This window comes from Pyrgilauda ruficollis, unplaced genomic scaffold (assembly GCF_017590135.1).
Source record: "Pyrgilauda ruficollis isolate IOZ18807 unplaced genomic scaffold, ASM1759013v1 scaffold98, whole genome shotgun sequence".
In the NCBI taxonomy this organism is placed as follows: Eukaryota; Metazoa; Chordata; class Aves; order Passeriformes; family Passeridae; genus Pyrgilauda; species Pyrgilauda ruficollis.
Genome location: NW_024531932.1, coordinates 516,080 through 539,985, shown reverse-complemented (window position 1 = coordinate 539,985; position 23,906 = coordinate 516,080). Strand labels below are relative to the sequence as shown.

The following is a 23,906-nucleotide window of genomic DNA, read 5'->3' as shown; positions in this document are numbered from 1 at the left end:
TCACCAGACATCCAGTTCACCACTCAGAGGTTCAAACTCCGTTATTCCTGATCATGCCTGTCCTACAGGCACGCTAAGGGACACAGGACTCCAGCTGCACACTGCCAAACCTCTGGGCCACACACCACGGTGGGAGCTCAACCCAAAAGCCCAGTGTCCTCCACATCCACATCCAAGCAGGACAAAAGCACAGAGGTGATTGTGGAGGCACATGATCTCTGCAGCCAGCTGCACTCTTTTTCCTCCAACAAATACTTAATTCCTAACGCTGAGCAAACTTCAAAAAATTTACAGGTTTCATCCTTGTTCCAACAAAGCCACCACCACCACTAGTGGTACAGGTGGTTATGAGAAAGACACTGGAAATGAGGAGTTTTCTGACCTCCTGGGTTGAAGAACAGTGGAACTCACCAGATGGGCATTTGTTGCTGGTTAAATCTAATCTTTACAGAGAGTACATCCAAGTTTCTGCTCTGTTTCCTAGCAGTGGAGAAAGCAAACACTGGCATGCCTTATCAGGGTGATGGACTTCCCATCACTGGGGATCTCAAATAATCCCTAAACATCCTCCTAAAAGCTGTGTTTTTGTACGCTGCTGGCACAAACTCCTTGAGCAGCGGAGGGAGGGTGTTTCCATCTTTCCTGGCTTCGGTGCTTGTTGCTGAAGGGGTTTCCAAGTTCATGTCTCTGCTTGAGCCAAGTGCAGGGGAAGATCTGCCCTCGCCTGCAGTACATGGCAGCTGCTGCCTTCGCAGCCTGAAGTTAAACCCTGGCTCTGTCTTGGGCCAGGAAGTCATCCCCAGCACTATCAGATGCCCAAATCTGAAGGCTTTCCCTTTGTCCAAGCATGGAGTCCCACTGCCAGGCTTGTGTGGACAGATTTTATCCATAGAAATTTCCCACACTGCCACCCCTTTAGTTTTTCTTTTTTTCCCCTTCACACACAAGAACTTATCTCCTTTTGGGGGATTACAAAACCTGTGGCTCCATATCAGGGTGAGGTACAATGATCCATGGCAATCAAGACAGAAGATTTAACCCATCCCTGCCACCTGCAGACTACCAAGTCAATCTGGGCACGCTGTACAATTTGTCAAATTTTGGTTTTGGTCACAAAAATAATTGGTGTACTCGATTCCTGCAAAATATTTGCTTTGGAGCTGCTCGCCTGCCCTCCCCAGTCTTTGAGCAGTGCACTAAGTTCAGGTCACCGTGGCCCAGGGAAAATAGAAAGAGCTACAGAGAAAAGCAACATAAAAATGACTAGAGGCATTAAATAACCTCCTTACAAGGGAAAAGGGAATTTTCAAAGCACATAAATAGCAAGAAAAGATAAAGATGAAGCTGAAATTAATGCTATAGCAATGCTCCACTCCCTGCCATCCCTTCAAGCAGGAAGGACCAAGAGGACATCTTAAGAAAACATAATTCAAATTCAGAGGAGTTCCAGGAGTTTCTCTATGTCTCTGCAGGACCAAATAACTAATTAACCCAGAAGCATCTCTTGTGCTTGTCCCTGTTTTGAAACACCCTTTAGGGAGCAAGGCGACAGCAACTGGGCAAACCGGCCACAGCTGGGAAAAGCAACTGGTGACCACTGGGAAGGAGATGTGAAACTGCTCACGAGGTGGGAACTCCTTGACCCCCGAGAGGCCACAGTGTCGCAACCCCCCCGTCAGCTCCTCACCGTGGCGGTCGACGTCAGCCGGCGCGAGACGACGGGGCACTGGTCGGTGGCGGTGACGATCAAGGTGTAGCGCCCGTGGCTGATCTCGTAGTCCAGCTCCTTCACTGTGCGGATCTCCCCCTGCAAGGACAGGAGAGAGCAGCTGGGAGTGAAGGGAGTGGGACAGGGACACGTCTGGAGCGGGGCTGGCAGCCGTACTGACCGTGGCGCTGTCGATGTGGAAGGTCCCCAAGATGTTGCCTTCGGTGATGGCGTAGGACACCGTGCCGTTGGGTCCCTCGTCCTGATCCAGGGCCTGCACGGTGACCAGGGTGGCGTTGAGTGTGGAGGGACCCTCGTCGAGGGTCACCTCGTACAGCTGCTGCCGGAAGGCGGGAGCGTTGTCGTTCTCATCCAGGACGGTGACGTACACTGTGGTGGTGGCCTGCGGGACACGGGACATCGCGTTAAGCACTGTGGAGGCATTTGCTGGGCAGGCTCTGGAGCTGGCTGGGAAAGGCTGGATTTGTCAAGGTCAGTGACCAGCAATGGCTCGACACTGCCAAGAGACACAAACAGCGTGCAGGGCTCCAAATGAAATGAGCCATGGCTTCAGACGCACTTCCAGGTGACAGCTGGGTACAGAGATAAATCAGATATTTAATCAGAGATTAAATCACACCCTTGTTTCCAAGCAAAGCATGTCTCTGTGGGATCCCTCCCCTTTTCACAGTTTACCATTGCTGGCAACATCAGGGAACAGCCCATGGCACAGGGAAAACCAGACACTGGACCCCACTGTGCCTCCTTGCCTTTGGAGGAGGCGTGTGTGAGTCCTTGCCTTGCCACTGGGGACACCTTGACTGTCACTAACAAGTGTGGCAATATGGATGGAAAATACCCGGAGATGATGCTGCCACGGCTCAGGGGAGGAGCAAAACCAAGAATCTGGGACAACTGGACTGACCTCTCATGGTCCCACCGCCTCCCTGCTGACCACAACATCACTGCTGGTCAGGCTCAGCTGGACTGGAGCCTCTTCCAGCGGTCCCTGGCCCTGCATGGACACCTGGATGTCCTGGCTGTCTCACCCACCTGGGGATGGGCCAGTGACAATGGCACACCACTCTGCCTAAGGGCTCAGCACAGAGCTGGGGGCTTGGAACAATAAACCATTTCCTTGGGGTGTCTGGGCTTCACGCCTACACCTTCACCCAGCACCAAATTTCTCCCAGCCAGCCAAGGGTTACATTTTTGGCAGGAACATCACAACCGTGTTTGCTGCAAAAAACACAATGCCACACCGTAATTAGGTACTTTTCTATTTCCCTGCACACTCTGGATTCAGAGCAGGCGAGCAGGAAAGTTTCCTGCAGTTTGCAAAACTCCACGTTCTCTGGGCTCCACTTTCCAGGAAAGGCTGACTGGAAATGAGGCAGCTCTCAGCTGCAGCCAGAGATGCCTTTGGAATTTGATGAGAAGCTCCAGGAGGAATTATGTGTCAGACCACGGGGCTGCTTTGCTATTTCAGGGCAAAGTGCAAACGGGCTGTAGGAGGGGGAAAATGGGGCTTTGCTCCCATTTTTTTTGGGGAAAGCTCCGTTTCCTTTTCCAAGTCAGCAGTGCTCTCAGTAACCCTTCCCTGTATCTGCTGCCCGTTCATCCCAGGAGAGGTTCTGCCTCCTTAATCCTCACAAACAAGGGGAAAAACAGTAACTGCGAGCCAAGTTACAAGCCGGCCCGAGAAATCAGCTCCTGCTGGGAAAAGGGATGGAGACCAGCACCCGCAAGTCCCTCGGCACAGCGAGCACCCTCCTTAGCCCCCCAAAAATGTACGCAGCAAGGCTGTAAGGGAAGAAGCCCAGCAGAGGCACCCAGGGCTGGAGGAGGAGGGGTCCGGAGCGATGCCCACCCGCGGGCGCTCCCTGCAGCCTCTCACCTCCGGGGGGTGCTCGCCGTTCTCCGCAGCGCCGCGCGAATCGCAATGAAATTTCCTGTGTGTCCAAGTCCGGCTGTCGCTGCGGGGCTGCTCAGAGCAGTGCGGTGGCTCCGCAGAGGCCACCTCTCCCCGGCCACCCCGCCACCATGGGGACAGCGTCCCCCCGATCCGGGCTGCTCCTGGCTGCGCTCTGCCTGCTCGCTTCCCACGGTAAGCTCCAGCTCGCTTTGCTCTCCTCCCTGCCCGGAGAAAATCTCCTCTCTGGGGCACCGTGCTCGCCTGCCCGGGGCTGTGCTTCGGCACAAGGGATCCGGGGTGTTTGGGGCGTTATTCGCTCTCTTCCCCCGTGATTTTGGTGTGTGTGGGGTCAAGGCAGCGTTTCACACCGTGCTGGCTGTGCTGGGGTAAAGGGGCCACAGGGGAACTGCTGCTCTAAAACTCTGAGACTGTTTTTTTCTTTCTTCCTCCGCTTTGATCCAACATGCGTGGAAGGGAAGCAGCCCCCTGTCCCCGCCAGCCTCCCGCTGGAGACCCCGGGCTGGGAAAGCTGCTCCGTCCCCGCACGGCGCTTTTCCCTGGCACGGTGGGGGTCCCCGGCTGTGCCACGGTGAGAAGACCCCTCCAACAGCCCAGGGGGAGCGGAGAGGGGGGATTTGTGCGAGCGGGGCTGGGATGCCCTCTCTAAGGATGCAGCGCTCCGCCGGGATGTGCCGGGCAGCTCCTCCGGGCGGGCAAGCAGCCGTGGCCAGGGCCACCGTCAGTGGCTGCCGAGCTGCCCTTCCCCGCAGTGAGCGCTTCCCAGGGCTGGAAGCTCGCTGGCTGCTTACCAGCGGGATGCTTTGGGAGGGGGCTGCTTCATGCCCGACTCGCACCAGCCCCGGCAGGCAGCGTTTCCTTTCGGGGCTCCGGGGCCAGGCGGTGGAGCGGGGGCGGTGGCATTAAAACCGCGGTTCCACCCTGGACGGCGACTCAGAGAATGAAGCTGGGAAGAACCATGATCCCTCCCTGCCTGCGCAGGCGGAGGATGAGCATCGGGCTTGGCTTCACCCTCTCTCCCGGGACAAAGCGACTGCCTCCACGATTTCTGCCAGTGGACAAAAGATCCCCAAAGGTGCCCCACTGCAATGGGGCCAGAGGTGCTTCTCCTCTCCTCGGGGACAGCAAGGCTGGTGTGCATTGAACCACGTTTTGCTTCTCATCCGAGTCATCAGGGAGCAATTCCCAGCATCCCCACAGGGATTTGGATGATTTCATTGATGCATCTGGGGCGCTGGGACTGAACTTCAAACCTTCTGCAATGCAAGAAGCTTGGATGCTGATGCTCAGTGTGAGGCTGGTGCCAGAGGAACTCAGCTTTGCGCAACCCCACGCCTGCCAAAACTTTCTGAGCCCCCGGCTAATTTTAGCAGGGATTGATGGAGAAGTAGCCCTTGGAGATATCCAGCTTGGGGATGCTGGCAGCAAGGTGGATGGGGAAGTGGCTCCTCTCCCCCTAAAGCACGGCAGCTGAGCTGGGCTTCCCAAAATCGCATTCCAAGTGCCATCCCCGAGCCAGGGCTGTGCTGGAAGAGGAGAAAGGCAGGACCCCCCGAGGCTGCTCACTCCACTGCCTGGATGATGGGAACCCCACTGCTGGAATGCCATTTGGCCCCTGGGGTGCAGGAGATGAGGGCTGTTAGCATGTCTCGGGCATCTCCAGCAAGTTTTTTCTCTCCTCTTTCCCTCGTGCTCGAGGTACTTCTGCAGAGCTAGGGATGCCCCTGCACATGTCACCTGGCTGATAACTCTGAGGCATAATCACAGCACGGTGATGATGGGGCTCGGGGCACTTTGATGTGAGCCTGCTACAAGAACTCCCAGAAGAGGAAGCAAGCAGAGCTCCTTGCTCCACCTCTGTCTCCAGCAGCCCCTCCTCTGCAGCAGGTGAGCCCCTCCAAAGGCTCCATCCCCTGATCCCTAAAGATCTCCTTGGAGTGGAAGGAGTGGAAATCACTTCTGCCAAGCACAGGAGTGCAGATCAAACCCCTGCTTGCCAGGGCTGGGGACCAAACACAGGAGAAGCAGCCAGGAGAGGCTTTTGGTCACTGACCCAGAATTTGGTGTGAAATCCTGACTTATTTAAGCTGTTGGTCAGCCAAGCAGCACAGCTTTCTGCACTTTTTTGTGTTTCTTTGTCTGAAAGCAGAGTTCCCAGGTGTGAGGAGAGTGATGCCAGCCAGCACTGGGAGGTACCAACACTGCACCGGGCTCTGTGCTGCACCCATACACCAATGGTTGGAGACAAAATTACTGAGGTGCCAAAGAGGAAAAGGAGCACTTCTGCTTGAGACCTCCTCTGCCTTTACCAGATGGTGACAAGACAACAGCTCTCAGCTCAGCCCTCAGCTGGTCCAACCAGCTGGAGAAGCACAGAGATGGGCATCTGGCTTTATTCTGGCATTTGCCAGCAGCTCTGACTTCAAAGGGAATGGTTTGGCTGGCGTGTGGAAGGAGCCAAGCCTGGGCTCTGGGCATGGAAGAAGTCCAGGAGATTAAAGATCCATGGGCTTTAGTATAAAGACACCACCAGAAGATGTCTCCTCTGGGCTCCATCTGGCATCCAGCGTGTGTTTGAAGCCTCGGTACATCTTGGGGAGAGAGCACCAACTGCCCTGGCACTGCTCTGGGCTGTACCGTGCCTTGCCAGCTGCTTTCCCCTCCACTCCAAGGCTTTTAGGAGCCTTCCCCCGCTGAGGAGAAGGAAGGGGAGCCTGTAATGCCGAAGGTTGCACACATGGTAACCTCTGCCCCTCCCCGAAAGCGTGGGCTGTGCTGACTTTCCATCCAGACGGTTCCCATCAAGCTCCGGAGGTGGAGGCTGGATGGTTTAGCAAGGCAGAGCTTCGCAAACCGCGCGGGGATGAGCCCTACTTCATCTGAGGGGGGTGTGTGGAAAACAAAAGACTCCTGCAGATACTTTTGGAAGGTGTTGGAAGTGTGGCTTCCTCCAATAGAGCCCCGGCTTCCCTTCCTCTGGCTCCCAGGAGACCCCCGATGTGAATGGGGCACTTCCCCTTGCAGCAGGTATCAGAAGCACATCTGAAGTGCCTTTTGTGCTCAGTGCTTTGGCAAGGAGCTGGGGGACCCGCTCTGCTGCCTGCCAGAACCCCTCCAGCCTGGCCGTGCATCCTGGCCCCAGCAGCACCCCAGGAGAAGGAGGAGTCAGGGCTTGGAAACGAGACTGAACGAGGCAGCGCTGAGCTCAGGCTGCAGAAACCTCTGCCCCAGAGCAGCTCCGGGACGTGCTCTGCACGTGCTGTGGGGAGCAGGAAGCAATTAGCCCGAGTGGTCAGGCAAAGGTCACGCCAGCCCTGCCCCTGGGGACTCCTTGGCACTGTGGGCTCCAGAGCAGGGAGTGCAGTGGGGCTGATTCCTTCCCAAAGCCTCCCTCTCCCTGCAGAGCACCCTTGGGCAGCAGCTCAGGGTGCTCTTGCACTGTCACCTAAGAGTCAGAGATAACCACCAGGGGTGGGAACATGTTTCTGGTTTCACTCTCTCCAGCAGAGCCCCGGACCAGGCAGGTGACACAGTGCCTCTGCTCTCAGGAGGAGGATGCTCTCAGGGTGGCCCAGCAGTGGGGAGCCCCTGGCCTGGCTGGGTGTTTGCAGGCAGGCTCATCACACCCTGCCTGTGACTGACGCCCTCTCGATATAGCAAGCGAGAAACCTCAAAGCAAAATGTGGCACAACAAGATGTTACCAAATTAAAAAAAAAAAAAATCTTGTCCTTGTAACATCTTCTCTGCTGCAAACCAGCCCCAGAAATCTCTTTTCCACAGTAATTTAAAGTAAATAAACCCAGAATCTGCTTTTTCTCCTGCTTTCAAAGTGACGTTAGTGCTTCTGCAAACATGAAGGAGTGGCAGGGCCAGAGCACCAAAACCTCTCCTGGCTTTGCACTTTTCCCTCCCCTCAAGCACAGCTCCCCTTACCCAGCAGTATCCCCCACCCGTGTGCTGGGGACAGACCAGCTGTGCCTCCTGCTCCCACTTCTGCCACGCCTCCTGCCCACATTCCAGAATTTCTTTCTGAAAATTGTTTTCATTTTCCAGCAGCTCCTCACTGTCAGCATCAGCCAGTTCCCCATTTTCCTCCCTGGGGGCTGAAAAACAAGGAGGGTGGGACCTGCTCCCCGCCTCATCTGGCGGAGAAGGGGGGCCACTGCTCCTCCTAGAACTTTTCTGTTTGTTTTCGCTCCTTTCATTTTTTTGCAGCTGGCCCAGCTGTGCTTGTTTCCTCCTTCACAAGCCTTAACCCTGCTGCCTTGCTTCTCCTCTCGTCCTCCTTTGCCTCCCTGCCCCACACCTCTGCTGGCCCCAGGGAGCTTCTGCCTCCCTGCTGCAGGTGCTTAACTGCATTTAAAGCAGGTCTCTCCTGCAGAGTTGATTTCTAGGGTGAAGTTCTGCTCCCAGCCCCGCTACAAAATCCTGGAAGATTTGGGTTAGAAGGGAGTTAAAGATCACGTGGTTTCAACACCTTCCACTATCCCAGGTTGCTCAGAGCATCATCCAGCCTGGCCTTGGACACTTCCAAGGATGGGACAGCCACAGCTCTTCTGGGCAACCCATGTCAGGGCCTTCCCACCCTTTGCCAACATCGGTGGTGGGTTTGCAGTGCTTTTTGGGCCAGTTTTGCTACAACCTCAGGGTAAACCCAGGCTCTGACTTGGTACCCTCTCCCTGGCAGGAGGAGCAGCAGCTTTCCTGATCACCACGCCGTACTCTCTGTGTGTCTGCCCCGAGGGCCAGAACGTCACCCTGAGCTGCCGCATCAGCGGCGCCCTGGCCGAGCGGCACGACCTGCTCTACAAAACCTGGTACTTCAGCAGCACGGGCGACCAGAGCTGCTCCGACAAGAGGCACATCCGCAACGTCACCGACAAGGAGCTGCGCCACGACCTCGGCAGGCACCACCAGCTGCCGGCCAACGCCTCCCAAAAACCACCCCCGGGGTGGCAAAGCGGCCACCACGGCGTGGAGTTTGTCCTGGACCACCACGGCGCCTTCCACATCGTGGTGATGAACCTGACGCTGCAGGACAGCGGGAATTACTGCTGCTACGCCGTGGAGGTCAGGCGGGAAGGTCACGGCAAGCCCCACACCATGCAGGTGGCTCATGGCTTCGTGGAGCTGCAGATCCAGAGAGGTGAGGCTGCCCTGCCAGCCCTGCAGCCGTGCCAGGGCATGGGGCCAGGGATGGGGTGGTGGGGGATGCAGCTCTGGGGCTAGGGGGGCAGCGTGTGCTGATGTTGGAAGAGCAGGGCGTGTTCCAGAAGTCAAAAGTTGAAGGTTTGAATTAGAGCTAGAGAGCAGTGAAACATTAAAAAAACAAAAAGGAAAAAAATCTTAATAACTCGAGAGGCTGGAATGCAATAAAATCCATGGTACATAGTTTCACTGATCTTCTTCAACCTCCTTCTGGCAGAGAAGAAAACAAGCCTCAACTTAAAAGGAGCTGGCTGGTGGTGCAAGCCTGGGTGAGGGCTCACAGATAACCTTGGGACAGCAGCCCAGTGGGAGAGGCATGAGGGAGGGGAAGGCACCTCCTGGCCTTGATCTGCAGTGTTAGATAGCTTTTCTTTTAGACTAAAAAAAAAAAAAAAATATTGGCTGCACGGTCAGGGATGGGCTCTGCTGCCATGGACAAAGGGGGTCTTGCAGCAGGGATCTCACTGAACACTTGCCAGGATTAAATTCCTGCTTTGGGCTGCTCTGGGATGATGTTCTCAACACCAGGGAGAAAAGGCAAGGACAGCCATCAGGTCAGGAGTTCTGTGGGACCTGAGCAAATCCTGAGCTTTTCTGTTCTCTTCTGCAGGCAAAGGAGGGCTTCAAAACTGCACATTTCACACTGCCACCGGCAAAGGTAAAGGTGCTGCTCTTTCCAAGGTGCTGCTCTTTCCAAGGTGCTGCTTGCCATCCTGCCCCATGCATTTCCTAGGGATCACTGCCAACACACCGGTGCCCACACACAACCTCACAGCTGGCCGTTGGGAGGGTGGTTTCCAGTGCTTTTCCAACAGGATGTACATGACAGGCACATCCCCAGGCTAAGGAGAGCCTTCTTCAGCCCGTCACCTGGACATGACTGTCCTGAAGCCCATGGAGACCATTCACCCTGCTGCTCTGAAGCACCTGAGCCCCCTCCCACAACAGGGATTTAGTGACTGCTGCCATGAGCAAATAGGAAGGGACAGAAAGGTAAAGAGTTGCAGGAACCTCTTGCTACACCCCAAGCCTGGGCCACCTCTGCCTCGAGCAGGGGAAACCCAAATGTTGCTTGAGTGCTCAGACAAAGTGGGGTTCCCCCAGAGCTGTGTCTAGACATGGAGATGCCCACACTTCACTGTGCAGCTGGTTTCTCCCTGGGTTGCTCTGTCTGTCCCTCTTTGCTGGATCCTGAATGGGCAGATTTGGCTAAAATTATTTTGCAGCATGCCCAGACAAGGCAAGCAGCTCCTGGTCCCCATGAGCTGTGTTTTCTTCTCCCTAACCTTCAGTCCCAAGTGCTGGGACACCCTGCCCTGTCAGGAAAAAAGAGAAAAATGTCCCCTCCTAAAACACAGACACACAGGCAAAGAAGCTGCTTCTTCAGGTGGATGTGCAGGAGAGGAGCTGAACCTGCCCTTGATTTAAGCATCCCTCAGCCTCACCACGAGCCATCCCACAAGGACCTTGATGGCCACAGATGTGCCTGCAGGCTGCCAGCCTTTCTGGGAGCCTCTGTGGGTGACATTCTCCAGGGGCACATTAATTAGCAGAGGCTGTGGCTAACAAGCCCTTTGATTTGATGCCTGAGCACTTTGAGCACAGTGGGTCAGAGTCAGTGCTCCAAAGTTGCTGGGAGCTTTATCAGGGCTTCTCTCCTCATACCTAGAAGACCAAAAACCTTGGGATGTCCTGCAGCAATGAAGGACTTGGCTGGGGTTCTAACAGGACACCTCAGAGCTTATCTCCACAGCTGGCAACACATCCCTGTGTGAATCCTGTGTGTGTGGGAGCCACACTACACCAGCTCTGAGGCAACATGGGCTTGTCCTGTGCTGGACTTAACAGTCTTTAAGGTCTCTTCCATCCTAAACACTCCTGTGATTTTGGCTTGGGGAAGCCAAGGAAAGGGAAGATCAACGGGAGGGTTCATCTCTGCTCTTCTGTTGCAGATATCACGGCCGCCGCGCTGGCCACGGGCGCCTGCATCGTGGGCATCCTCTGCCTGCCCCTCATCCTGCTCCTCATTTACAAGCAGAGACAAGCTGCCAGCAGCAGACGTATGTACCAGGACCCCCATCTCACCTCCTGGGCTGCACCAGCCTGGCAGGGCTGGATGGGATGTGCCCCACTGGGATCAGCTGCTCCGGCTGCCCCAGGTCCCACGGGGGTGGTGTGAGGTGGCCCAAAAACAGGTCCCTGCCAGGTGCCTCCCAGAGCTGTCCTGGGAAGGACCAGGCATGCCTGCAGGCTGCTGGTGAGGAGTGTGGGATAGATAGGAGGGGACACCAGCAGCGTGCTGGAGGCTCTGAGAGTGTGAGGATGCTCCCTACTGAGCCCTTTCCTCCACATCCACTGTGAGAGCCATCTCATTGTCTCATCCCTCTCCCCACTGCACACCCAAAATAGAAGCTTTGCCTTCTAAGTGACTGAAAAGCATTATTTGCCCTTTTTCTCAGCCTCCTCTTTAAAAATACCCCTGACATGTCTGTGGCCATAGGACTGCAGCAAGCCAGCTCTCCCCTCTGCTGCCCCAGCCCTGGAAGCCCAGGCTGTGCTGAGGCAGAGCTGGCTGCCAGCTCCTGCCCGTGCTTGGCTCCCCGAGATTTCCGTAATTAAGCGGAAAGGGGCACCACCTTAACTGGCAGAGCCATTTCATCAGCCCTTGGGCAAGCGGGGCCCTGTGGTTTTCCTCTCCCAGCTCGGTGGGAGGCTGGGTGGCTCCAAGGAGACCTTTGGAGAAGTGGTTTGTGCAGCAGCAAGAGGGCACAGTGCCAGCCACCAGAATGTGAACTGTGCTTTCCACAGCCACGCCCTTCAGGCACCCCTTTGGCAGTGCCTGGGCTGCAGCTCCCACCTCCACCTGCAAAGCATCACCTGGATGCTACTTCATCCCCAGAGAGCAGGAAAAATCCAGGGGGGTTTGCCTCTCAGGTATCATGGACCAGGTTATTTCCACCCAGCACATTTCTTTGGCACAGTTTGGGCCAAAACTTGAGCATCCAGCAGAGCCCAGTAACACAGGCTGTGGGATCTGGGGGTGAGGGAATGCCTAACCCGGTGCTGCCCAGCCAGACAGGGGCAGCCAAGTGCCAGGTGGTGTTTGCAGAGCCCCAGGACGGTGCTGAGTGCATCTGGGCACGAGTGGGGCCGGACTGCAGCTGCACCTCACTTCACCCCACGCCTGCAGAAGTGTCTCTTCCCCTTCTTTGGAGCCTGTGGTCTCCATCTGGGAGGAAGCTGGGCTGGGGAGTACAAGTGGGAGAGGGCAAGGATGCAGAGAAAGTTTAGGAGCAAAGCAGAGGGCTAAAGAAGCAGTGAGGGAGGGAGGAATGCAAAGGGAGAGGAGGAGTTGGAGGTGGATAAGACACCAGAACACAGCCCTGTCAGTGGGTCTGGACCTGATGCTGGGTCTTGTGCTGCCAGCACTCACCCCAAACATTTTGTCTTTGGCAGGCGCCCACGAGCTTGTCAGGATGGATAGGTAAGGAAACCCACGAGCTCCCAGCTCCTCACATGCCCTTCAGCCTGCATCCCAGACCCTGCACAGGTCTTGTTCTTTCCTCCTTCCCCTTGAAGTTGGCACATATCCCCAGCCTGGCAGAATGAAAGGGGTGCTAGTGTGACCCCCGCCCTGAGTCCTTTCCCTTTCTGGGAAATCGCTGTTTCTCTTCCCTCTCTCCACACGGAAAGTTCCTCCTTCTGTTTTTCAAGAACCTGCCTCTCCCTGCACCCCAGGAAGAGCCTGAAACCACTTTGGCTGAACTTTCCCCCCTGCACTGGCCTGAGATGCCACGACCTGAACCTGCTCCCTGCCCTGCCTGCCTGTTCCCAATGCTCAGCCAAAAACCTGCTGTTTTTTTTACCGCTGGGGATAAAAAGACTGTCCTGAAATAAAGACGCAAACGCCTCTCCCGTCCCGCAGCAGCGCCCAGGGCATTGAGAACCCCGTGTTCGAGGCGGCGCCGTCGGCCAGCGCGGAGCCCCGGCCCCGGCCCCAGCTGTGCTACGTGGCCAGCAGGCTGCCCTCCGAGTCCGGCCGGCATCTGCTCTCGGAGCCCAACACCCCCCTGTCCCCCCCCGGGCCCGGGGACTGCTTCTTCCCCACCCTGGGTGAGTGACTGGCAGTGCTGAGCCCCTCTGGAAGGTGGGAAGGAAAGGGGAAAGTGGGGGGTTAAATATCAGTGGGAAACTTGGTGTTGTGTGGGACGTCAAGTCCAGTGGCTTGAAAGATGGGAAGGACCTAAACCCTCTGTTTTCCATGCAGAAGTAGAGTTTGATCACTTCCTGGAATGATATCCCTTCAGCTGTAAGCTGGACTAATATCCCTGGTATGCCTTTTCCAGATCCTGTTCCTGACTCACCAAATTCCTTGAAAGCCTGAAGACCCCAGAGGAAACCACATCCTGCAGAGCACGCCTTGCTCACCAAGACAACAGCCCCAGGAGGGTGGCAGGGCCAGGGCAGCAGTGCCTTAAGAAATGAAACTGTGTGCAGGATCCCTGCCCTTGTCTCCCATCCTGCCACTGCTCTGGGACTGGAAGTGAACCTCTCTTGCTGGGATTTCGATTTTTAACTACCTGTTTCCATGGAGAAGTGTGTGGCTCTGTACTGCTCACACTTTAGAGTGAGCTGAAAATTGAGGATGTGGGGATGGAAGGATGTTCTGCACCTGCAGACTTCCCTGAGGATTAACTTATTGCCAGGGTGTCAGCTCTGCAACATCAACATGTTTCTGGATCCTTGACTGAACATCCTCTCTGGGAGTGGATGGTAAAATACTTTATTCAGCATGGAACAAAACAGGATCACCAGCCAACCTTGTACTACCTTTTTCTTTGCAAAACAGGAAGGGGAGAGGCTCCCTGCTGCCACCAGAGCCCTCTTTCATTACCAGCCTTTCGAAATGGCCATGGACTGGAGATGCTGCTGCCTTTCAGCAGAACATATGTTGGGAGGAGCCTTATTTCTGCTGCAGTTTTATCCTTGGCTTGGGATCAGGGCAATTTATCTTTCTGTTTGTTTCATTATCAGTGCTGATTAAAAGGAAAAAAGGATGTTTATGGTTTTCATTTGAGGTTTTTTTTCTTTTTTTTCTTTTTTTTTTTTTTAATGCCTGTCAGTTAGGAGGTTCATCTGGAGGGTGTTGCAGGATGTTCCTGTGAGGTGGCTGAGGTCCCTGTGGAGAGGTGGAGGCATGGGGGGCACAGTGGGAAATGCTGTGGAAGGCTTCCCCTTGCCCTCCTGGGGCCAGCAGGGCCAGAGCAGCCAGAGCTGGGAGAGGACTCTGTGGTGCCCTGGGGCACGTGGGTGCTCATGCAGCATCTGAGCAACAGCATCTGGCACTGCTTATCCAAAAGAAACTAGGGCTCCAGCGTGACTCAGCCCTGGCGATGATATCAAACCTTGTGGCAGACACTGTTCTTCAGAGTGTGTTTGTTTTTGTTTGGGGTTTTTTGGTTTTTTTTTGCCCTCTTGTTTCTCTTTTTGTTGTAAGGTGGGTAAAAAAATGGCCACGAGACAAACATAAACATTAGTCATAGCAAAACAGTCAGACCTGAGCAGCCGCCAGGCAGCATGGCCAGGCAGAGCACCCTTGGCAGCACACAAATTTCCACACTGCATGGCTGCAAGAAACAGTCTTTGCCTCTGGAATGGGCTGGGGAGCTGCAGGATTTGATTCATCCAGCATTGGCTTCAGCAGGAGCACCCACAAGGTGGTTCAGGGATGAAGGAGAACCCACAAGGTGGTTCAGGGATGAAGGAGAAGGCAGCACCCACACCCCTGTGCACCATGGATGGAACTTCCTGAGCATGGGACTTTATTGCCACCCACGGCTCAGCCCTTTCCCAGCTTCGCAGGGGAGTCCAGCAGCTGGTGCCTCCAGCACTTCCTTCTCCCTGTCTCAGCAGCTCCAGCTGGAAAGGCACGCCGGGGTTTTGCCTGCCTGCAGGTCCTAACGGCTTTGAAAGCCTCTCCAAGTCTCTGTGTTCCCTAAAGAATGCACTGCCTGATGACAGAAGGAAGATTTGTTGGAAACAGGTTTTGCTCTGTGTGGCGGGAACCCCATTTTTTTGGGATAGCTGGTGCTGCAGGCAGAGCTAAGCTCTGCCAGATGTTCTGGTGTGGCATGTTGGGGCACTGAGTGGCATCAGTTTCCCCTCCAGAAGGAAAACTAAAGACTTCTGGGAGAGAGAAGAAATGGCTTCCCAGGCTTCCATGCATTCTGGAGCAAGAGTCCTGACGTGGGGGTGCTGGGTCCCCACTCAGCCCCCAGTTCCATGGAGAAGATGGCACAGCTGTGTCATCAGCAAGACCAACACCTGGGCAGTGAGGATCCACCCTGCCTTGCTGGAGCCACCAGTGCCTGGGGTTGTGGGTGCCAGCAGGATCCCTGTCCCAGTGCACGGGGTGCTGCAAGTTCCTTGGCCAGAGACCTTCCTGCAGGAAGCTCCCAACCACTCTGGAGCAGGGCCAGTCCTTGGGGAGGTGCAGCTGCTGGCTTGCCCCAGGGCCAGACAGTGCCCAGGTGACTCCTGCAATTCCCACACACCTTCCAGCTGCAGCTCACCAGCTTGTGAAGGTTTTTTTTCTCCTGCAATGCTTTTTAAAATGAAAATATTCTTATTTTATCAGCAGCATTTTATCCTTTTGTTCCCACATTTCCCACATTGGTCCCAAGAGATTCCTCTTGGCCAGTCTTCCCTGCTCCCTTGCTGTCCTGGGCATCCCAGATCACCACTTCCAAGTGAGGACTTCCCAATCCTCTCTCAGCTCCATCTCCTCTGTCTCTGTCTCCCACACGGAGAAGGCCAAACCTTGAAACCCACGGATGGATGTACACATTACAAACAATCACCCCCTTTTGTGCATTGTTGCATCAGCCTGCAGGACCTTGTGAAAGCCCAGTTTCTGGCAGGCAGCAAGCCCCTGACAGACATCATTTCCCCAGGCAGGCGTGAGGCCAGCGGGCACCCAGCAGCACGCCCGACAGCCTTTCCCAAGCCCTGAGTGTCCCCGAGCTCTGAGAAGGGCCAGAGCTCCTCTCCCCACTCAGGAATTGGGTCACTGGGCACTTTGTGTCGCTGGGGTTCGGATTGTTGCTGCTGGCATAACGCGTGCTCGTGACACGGTGGGCACACAGCAGAGCCTGTGGGGACAGGCTGGGACACTGCCTGGGCAGCGAGGAGTGACGAGCTGTGCCACTTGTCCCTGCTGGCACCGGGAAGGGAAGCGGCCATTGCCACGGCAACGGGATTTGCCAGCTCAGCACATGGCATTCCTCAGCACACCAGGATCAGTGTCCCACATCCACAGTGACGGGGACAAGGAGGAGCTGGTGGCATCATGTGCTGCAGCCACAGCACAGCCTTCTCTCATTCTGGGGGAAGTGATTTAGCTAGGTTTAAGCCTCAGTGACAGTACAACTAATGGAAAAGACGGTGATGCAGAAGCTGGAGTGTGAACCAGCCGGGAGGGAGGAGCTGAGAGTGCAAAGCCTGAAGTGAGAATCACAGCCACAGTTTGCACTGCTGGCTGCGACCTGTTTCATCAAAATGTAGAGCAGAGCTTTGCAGGCAGAGCTCTGTGGGCAGGGCAGAGAGATGGTGAGAGATAGCAGGTGGAGGTGGGCGACAGGAAGGATGGCAGAGTGTCACACAAGGTGTCAGCTCATCTCACCATTTGTGCACGTGGGCGCTCGCTCCCCTCTTTGCAGAGACATGGGGTTAGAAGGGACTCAGAGCTGGAAAATGGCTCACATGGTATTTGCTCTTTTGACTTTTTGAGCCATCCTCAGAGGTACAAGCAACATCCCAAGCACAACAGTCACTTCCCCACGCCATGGGATGATGGGTGGGGTCTCATATCAACCCTCTCTCCAGTTTGAAGCCATTCCCCCTTGTCCTGGCACTCCAGGCCCTCGTCAAAATCACCAGAGCTCTTCTCACTTACAAGAACCACAGCAGACATGCACGTTAATGGTGAATGGAACTGTGGTGAGCTGCTGCTCCCAGTGCTGAGATGGGTGGGCAATGCCTGGAGCCCTTCCAGACCCAGCACGCGGTGAGCAGGGCAGCAGCAGCCAGCACACCGCCCCATAGGGATGTGTAGGAATGTGCCCCCTGTTGATGGAGTGACAAAATTATCCTCTGTCTCCTAAAAATGGAAAAAAGCCCAGAAAAGACATCTCATAGGGCCTTGGGGACTTCACCCCAAACTTAAGGATAGCCAATTGGACAGGAGCCAAAAAGTCCCACCTAAGCAATTTACTAGAAAAAGAAGAGAACAAAGAAAATAATTGCTTTTGTGGTAACAGGAACCTCTTGCCCTGGCTTGGATTTTCTGCCTTTTAATAAAACTTTTCTGTTTCCAACACTGCCACAGAAGCCATCCTGCTGATTTTATGCCATCTGAGGTGGCTGAGCTATCTCAGGTGTGATATAAACCTCCAAGAGCTTATAAGACCTAGCTCAAGGAGACCCATATATCAGGGATGCTCATATTTTTTGCGTTTGGAGGTGGGGGATGAGGCGTGCTGAACAATTGTGAAGGAAGGTCCTGCACGACCAGGCATCAAAGGAGACCGAACCAAATCTGTGCACAGCGGGTTTAGACCCCGAGTCCCCGAAACACCACACCCTGTGCCTTTTCTCCCCTTTCACCCCCCACACTCAATGCCAAGCTCACTCCCACAGCGCTGCCCAGCCCCATCCTGCCCCTGAAATGCCCATTTTGGTGGCTCACCGACAGGGAGGGGTTGCCCTCGTCCTCCACAGTGACCACGAGGCTGTAGAAGCTCTGGCGCTCGCGGTCCGGCGGGGAGGGCCGGGTGGCGATCTCGCCGGTGACGCGGTCCATGCGGAAGGTCAGGTCCTCGTTGCCACGGGTGATGTAGTAGGAGAGGACACTGTTGAGGCCGATGTCCCGGTCGGTGGCGCGCACCTGGGCCACCGCCGTGCCGCCGCCGACGTTCTGCGGAGATACGCGACGTAAATCCCACCAGCCTCATCACGTACAGAATACCTAATTAACAATGCAATCCTAATATAGAGAGGGCACTGATGTGCTTGAGGCTCCAAACTCGCTGCCCCAACACCCGGCAGCTCAGCAGAAAGCTGCACATTAGGTCTCATCTAGTCTGGCACAGCCTGGAAGAGCATAAAACCCACAGTGTGTGCAAAGGTGAAGGCCGTGTAATGGACCCAGAGCTCAACTAATTATTTTTGGATAGTCCCATTATGGGGAAAATCAAAACAGAAATTCTGTTCTTCAACCTGCTCTGAACATGTATTAAATAGATAAGAAAACCTTAACAGGGCAATATCCTTAATGCTAAGCTATAAATCACGAGCAGCAGTTCCTCACAGCTAAGTGGCACTGGCTATTACTCATATTTCATTTTTCATCACCAAATTGAGAATCCCCCCCTGCCTCAGTCCAGGAATTAAACTGTCAGGAAATAAGTTGTCTTTTCTCATGCCTGATTGTGTTTTATTGCTTAATTATCTAGCCCTTGCTAAGCTGCTTCCTGAAAGCCATTCTTATTCTGCACCGCACCGACTCTTGTGTCACTTTGGTGGCATTTCCATGGGTGTGTAGCCACTTCTCCTTCCGGCTGGTCCCTGCAGCCTCAGGAGCTCATAGAGCTTTTTCCTAGCCCAAAACAAGGAGTACATCACCAGTGAGGGCTTTTAAGGGGTTACCAAGCCCTACATCACCCAAGGTGAGGATGGCAAGGGGTCACTGATCCTTAAATAACCCAAGGTGAGGTTTCCAAGGGGATGCCAACCATCAAATGGCCAAAGATGAGGTTTGCACGGGGCCACTAATGCTTAAATGACCCAAGGTGATGTTTGCAAGGGACACTCTGCTGTCCCCACCCGCCTTGTGGTCAGACCTGACCCTGGGAGGGTGGAAGGAGAGGAGCTGGGTGCTCACCTCGCTCACGCTCACGTTGTAGCCAAAGGGGCTGTCAATGACAGGGGGGTTGTCATTGACATCCAGGATGTTCACTCGTAGAATGTGCTCCTTCCTCCGGGGTGGAACACCGCCATCTGATGCTTGGATCTGCGGTTGCGGGTGGATTTCCGAGAAAAAAAGTGCTATTTTGAAGCTCACAGCTCCTAGCAATCAGCCTCGGGGCTCAAAGCAGAAGCCCAGGGGTGAGGGGGTGCTTTGGTGCTGACCCGTAAGGTGTAGTGATCCAGCAGCTCCCGGTCCAGCGGCCGCGCCACAAACACCTCGCCGTAGGTGTTGTTGGTGGTACGGATCTCAAAAGCACGGCCGATATTCCCCGACGTCAGCGAGAAAGTCACCTGGAAGCATCACAGGGAAAGAAAACCAGGGCAGGCAGAGTGATGCTGAGGAGGAAGAAGGGGAAGGAGATCCTACAAAAATAAATCCAGCATCCCCCACAATGTGCCTCAGCTTTTGAAAAGATCCAAAGTAGTGGGATCCACAGGTGCGCTGGCTTATTGCAGCCACCCCGAAGCAAACAGGGCCAACCCCCCTGGCAGCTCCCATGCTGCCAGCAATTTTTGTTATTAAGGGTGATGGGATCTCATTAGTGCTTGTCTGCAGGGTAATGAAAATAACAAATGTCAGAGAGCTTCCTGCTCAGCCTGCCAAGGACTTTGCTGCTGGCCTCCACGGCAGCAGAGGCCACAGCTGGTTTTCAGATTGCAGGGCTCCTTTTGACACTCATCCCACAGAGCTCTTTGCCCCAGACGGCCCAAGGTCAATGCTTTACCTCTCCTGCTGCCTTGCCTGAGGACTCTTGGTACTCAGCACACAACACCCCAAACCACTGGCATTAATGACCAGAGCTTGCTCTCACAGGGATGCAGAGGGAAGGGGTTGGGAGGATGCTGGCAAGGGGATTTCTGTGTCACTGAAACACTGCACACAGTCTCACAGAAGATGGAAAGGATCATTGAGTCCAACCCCTGGCCCTGCACAGGAAACCCCCAGGAATCACACCATGCACCTGAGAGCATCATCCAAATGTCTCCCTCCCTACCTGGCCGTTGCTGCCTGCATCTGGATCTCGGGCCAGCACCAGGGCCACCCTCTTGCCCACGGCGCTGTCCTCGGCCACGCTGACAGACGAGTCAGAGGTGATGTCAAACTGGGGGCTGTTGTCATTCTCATCCAGGACTGTGATGGTCACCTGTGAGGGGGCACGGGGCTCAGGGCATGGACAGGAGCCAGACCCCTGCCCACCCTCTGGTTTTTATCCTCCAAATAGCTGGGCACAGAGCAACTCAGGCTGCCACAGAGTGACCCTTTCCTGCTAAACTTTTCACTAACACTGATTTCATCCATGCCCACAGCAGCAGGGTCAGGCAGGATTTACTCTAAAGCTCAACAGCCACAAGGAAGGCAGAACTGAGTGTGTTTAACTCAACCAGGGCAAGCTGGGTGTGGAGGAGACCTGAGCTCCCTCCTGGAAAAGGCAAATGAGCATCAGATTCTCGAAGGGGACCTGGCTACCTTGGCCACAATTAGGCAGAGGAAATGCTCTCATCGAGTTTGTAATCAAAGTGCTGCAGGGCAACACAGAAATGAGAGAGGAAGAGCCTTTCTGTTCCCGGGGATTTATTTATGGGTGCCTCAAGCTCCCAGGTGCGGCCAGGCTGAATGTGACAACATCCCGGGAGGAAGCTGGGGAGAGAGCTGTGCGCCCTGGGGTGATTCAGTTATTGTTGCTGCTGGATTCAAAACAGAGAAACGGGAGCAGGGAGAGCTCATTCAGCTACTGTGGCAGATCCGGCAGCTGCTGTCCCAAGTGCCGGATCAGGGAGCCGGGATTCTGCTTGCCAGCAGCAGGGGGGCTCACGGGGCTGCCCCACATCCTGGGGGTGGCAGAGAGGCTGGTGCTGGTGGGACTGGGCTGGAGACCTCCACCCCAGTCCCTCCTTGCAGCTCAGTGCGGACCCTGGGAGGGATTCTGGTCTCCAGCACGCTTACCTTCTGTTGGAGGAAAGCAGAGGGAGAAACAGAGAACACAAACAATGAGGAGTTAGCAAGGGATGAGGAAGTGTGGGTTAACCCTGCATCCTACCACAGCAGTGACAGGGGTCATGGGTACCCCTCTGCAGTGATTTGGAAGCGGCAATGTTGGGGCATCCCTTTGTTTTTTTCTATCTGAGGTTGGCATATCTGCCCCTCACCCAGGGAGAGGTTCAGAGAAGAGCACAGCACTGTGTGGAGAGCAGAGCCATCGGCACCCATGGGCTGGCCCTGCACCCAGCAGAGAAATGCAAATCACCCCTGCCTGGCTGCCTGTGAAACTGCTAAATATAACCCTCTGAAACACAAACCACTGTGGAGTATTTCAAGGCCCCTAAATTTACCTCCTTCAAAACTATTTTAGCAGGTTTCCCGCCAAATCAGGGTTTCTGGACTCTGGAAGCTGGAGCAGAAAGCTCAGCTAGGACAGGCTGTCCTGGGAGAGGGAGGTGGTCTGAGGTTGACAGTGGATGGTGGGGAAGCTGGGAGAAGCTACTGACCACTGTGGAGTCAATCTTCGGTCCTCCATCATCAGCCACCACTGTCAGGGTGTAGAAATCCCCTTTCTCTCGGTCCACCTGGCCTTTCACCGTGATCACACCCTGCCAAGCATGAGCAACAGCTGTGCTGGCCACCAAAACCAAAGCTCACAGTGCCCAGACAGGCCAGGAGGGACCATGCTGTGGCTGCTTACCGTGATCCCATTGATTTTGAAGAGGGAGAGCGCTTGGGGGTTGGTGTTGGGGTCAAACTTGTAGGTGATCTGGTTGAGGTTGTCGATGGAGCGAGCCTGGACGCGGAGCACCTCGGAGCCCAGGGGGATGTTCTCCATGATCACGGCCTCGTAGCTGCTGTTGGAGAACTGCACGGCCTCATCCAGCTCGTTCAGCAGGCTGACATACACGCTGCAGAAGCCCTGGTTGTTGGGGGGCGCTTGGTCCGTGGCAGAGACATTCATCAGGTAGCTGGTTTTGGTCTCGTAGTCCAGGTACTCTATGGTTGTGATGAGGCCCGTGCTCTCGTCGATCTCGAACTTCCCTTCCGCGCCCGACACGATTTTGTAGCTCACCAGACCCCCGTTCCCTGGGGAGGGAGCAGGAACTGGAGGTGCTGGCTGGACCAAGCACCCCAAAGAGGCAGGCACCACTGACACCTCCCTCCAGCAGAGCCCATCAAGCCAAGCCAGGATCCGTGCAGTGGCTGATCTCACTGCCCTCCCCCACACTGGGTGTTTCCCCCCTGCCCTTCCCACCTGTGTCTCGGTCGGTGGCCCTGACCACTGCCACCGAGGTCCCGATTCCCGCCGTCTCGCGCAGCCCCAGGCGGTTGTACTGGCGCTGGGTGAACACCGGCACCTCGTCGTTGACGTCCTCCACGTACACAATCACCTGGGACGCCCCAGAGAAACCACGCGTGAACCAGGTGAGCCTGGGGAACCAACCCTTCATGGTGCTCATGGAGAAACATTTCAGTGTTCAAACCAGGATGGACAGGGCTCAGAGCAACCTGGGCTAGTGGAGGTGTCCCTGGCAATGGCAGCGGGGTTGGAACTAGGGGAGATTTAAGATCTCTTCCAACTCAACCCATTCCATGATCCTGTGACAATCTCTTCTCCAAACACCACGTCATGGAGAGTGAACACAAAGGGTTTAACATCACAGATTTAAACAAGCCCTGTGGGTCAGAGTGAGTCAGTCTTTCCCTGCTGGGGAGGAGGTACACTGGGTACATCAATTCCTCCATCCTCTGGGATCACCCGATCAAATCCCTGGAGACCTCACAACACAGAAACGCTGGAGACTCGCTGGGAAATTTTTGCTCCAAGTTCAGTGCTGTTTCCCCAGGGAACACATTTCCTTCTCCTGGTTTTCTGCTTGCTGCTGGTGCTGGGGGCACTTCACACTCAGCCAGAGCCCACCCCACCATTGGGTCTAAGAATAGATGCAACTGGAGGCCTGGGTTTGTGGGAACCGTGGGAAGCGGCTGTGCCGCAGCTGAAGACTGTCACCGCTGGGTCCTGGATTATTTAAATAGTGCCTGGCCAGGACACACGGTTTTCAACAGGCTGAGGCTCAGCTTTGCTTCCCAGCAGCAGATCCGCCTCTCACCGAGCGAGCAGGACTCCCTCCGAGTGACTGCTGCGCCACTCAGCAGCTTAACGGCACCAAAACACCACAGGAAAAAAGAAAAATCAAACAACCCCCCCCCCCCCCCCACCAACAAGCTCTTCTCTACCCACGAGCAGCCCCCAGAGACTTTTCCATGCCAGATCTTTCTAATTTCCTGTCTAACTGCAAGCGCTGGGAAGGACCAAGCACGGTGAACATTTGGCGCGCACGGCTCTGCGGTGCAGCCCGCGGGGGCTGCGAGGTCCTTACCCGCACGGAGCTCCTCATGGGCCCCTGCTCCGTGTTGTAGGCCTCCACCTCCAGCACGTGGGAGGAGTTCTGCTCCCTGTCCAGGTGCCGCACTCCTCGCATCACCAGCCCCGTGCTGGGATTGATGCGGAAGTGGTTGTGCTCGTTTCCTGGAAATGGGGAAAAGACGAGAGGGATGTTGCCCGCTGCCTCCACACCCATCCTGGTGGCACACTGAGCCTTCCCTGGGGGGCTCTTTTGGAGGGAGATTATTGAGCAAAATTTCAACCTCATCTCCTCTGGCTACATCAGATTCAGCTACATCAGCGTTTGGCCCTGAGTCAGGCCAGGAGGAGCTACAGAAATGCATCAAATAAGAAAAATGTGGATGTGTTGGAGTGAGTCCATAGGAGGCCACAAAATGCTCTGAGGGCTGGAGCAACTCTGCTCTGGATCCAGGCTGGGAGAGCTGTTCAGCCTGGAGAATGAGAAGGCTCTGGGGAGACCTTAGAGCCTCTTCCAGTGCCTACAGGGGCTCCAAGAGGGCTGGAGAGGGACCTGGGACGAGGGCCTGGAGTGACAGGACCAGTGGGAATGTCTTCAGACTGAAGAGGGCAGGGAAAGATGGGATATTGGAATGATATTCTTCCCTGTGGGGGTGGTGACGCCCTGGCACAGGCTGCCCA

The 23,906-nt window shown here is 55.3% G+C and overlaps 2 protein-coding genes across 2 annotated transcripts in view; one reads left to right on the top strand and one right to left on the bottom strand.

Annotated features, from left to right (window-relative positions):
- The window catches only part of CDH23 (cadherin related 23), a 178,118-nt gene that overhangs the window by 15,410 nt on the left and 138,802 nt on the right, over window positions 1–23,906 (bottom strand). Inside the window, exons 27-37 of the mRNA XM_041490062.1 lie at window positions 23,242–23,390; window positions 22,116–22,251; window positions 21,558–21,946; window positions 21,364–21,465; window positions 20,822–20,824; window positions 19,872–20,021; window positions 19,039–19,167; window positions 18,791–18,919; window positions 17,597–17,824; window positions 1,890–2,111; window positions 1,688–1,807 (exon numbers count right to left, since the gene is read on the bottom strand). Of these exons, the coding sequence (XP_041345996.1) occupies window positions 1,688–1,807; window positions 1,890–2,111; window positions 17,597–17,824; window positions 18,791–18,919; window positions 19,039–19,167; window positions 19,872–20,021; window positions 20,822–20,824; window positions 21,364–21,465; window positions 21,558–21,946; window positions 22,116–22,251; window positions 23,242–23,390 (1,757 nt within the window). The remainder of the gene's footprint in view (window positions 1–1,687; window positions 1,808–1,889; window positions 2,112–17,596; window positions 17,825–18,790; window positions 18,920–19,038; window positions 19,168–19,871; window positions 20,022–20,821; window positions 20,825–21,363; window positions 21,466–21,557; window positions 21,947–22,115; window positions 22,252–23,241; window positions 23,391–23,906) is intronic.
- On the top strand, window positions 3,328–13,955 carry VSIR (V-set immunoregulatory receptor). The gene is made up of 7 exons (XM_041490072.1): window positions 3,328–3,815; window positions 8,330–8,788; window positions 9,461–9,508; window positions 10,803–10,910; window positions 12,307–12,334; window positions 12,776–12,963; window positions 13,197–13,955. The coding sequence occupies exons 1-7, from the start codon at window positions 3,752–3,754 to the stop codon at window positions 13,232–13,234; spliced, it is 933 nt and encodes a 310-aa protein (XP_041346006.1). The 5' UTR covers window positions 3,328–3,751; the 3' UTR covers window positions 13,235–13,955.

Coding starts and splice junctions, on each gene's coding strand:
- VSIR (XM_041490072.1), top strand. CDS start 3,752: ATGGGGACAGCGTCCCCCCGATCCGGGCTGCTCCTGGCTGCGCTCTGC. Junction 8,789..9,460: donor GGAGCTGCAGATCCAGAGAG/GTGAGGCTGCCC, acceptor TCTCTTCTGCAG/GCAAAGGAGGGCTTCAAAAC. Junction 12,964..13,196: donor CTGCTTCTTCCCCACCCTGG/GTGAGTGACTGG, acceptor TGCCTTTTCCAG/ATCCTGTTCCTGACTCACCA.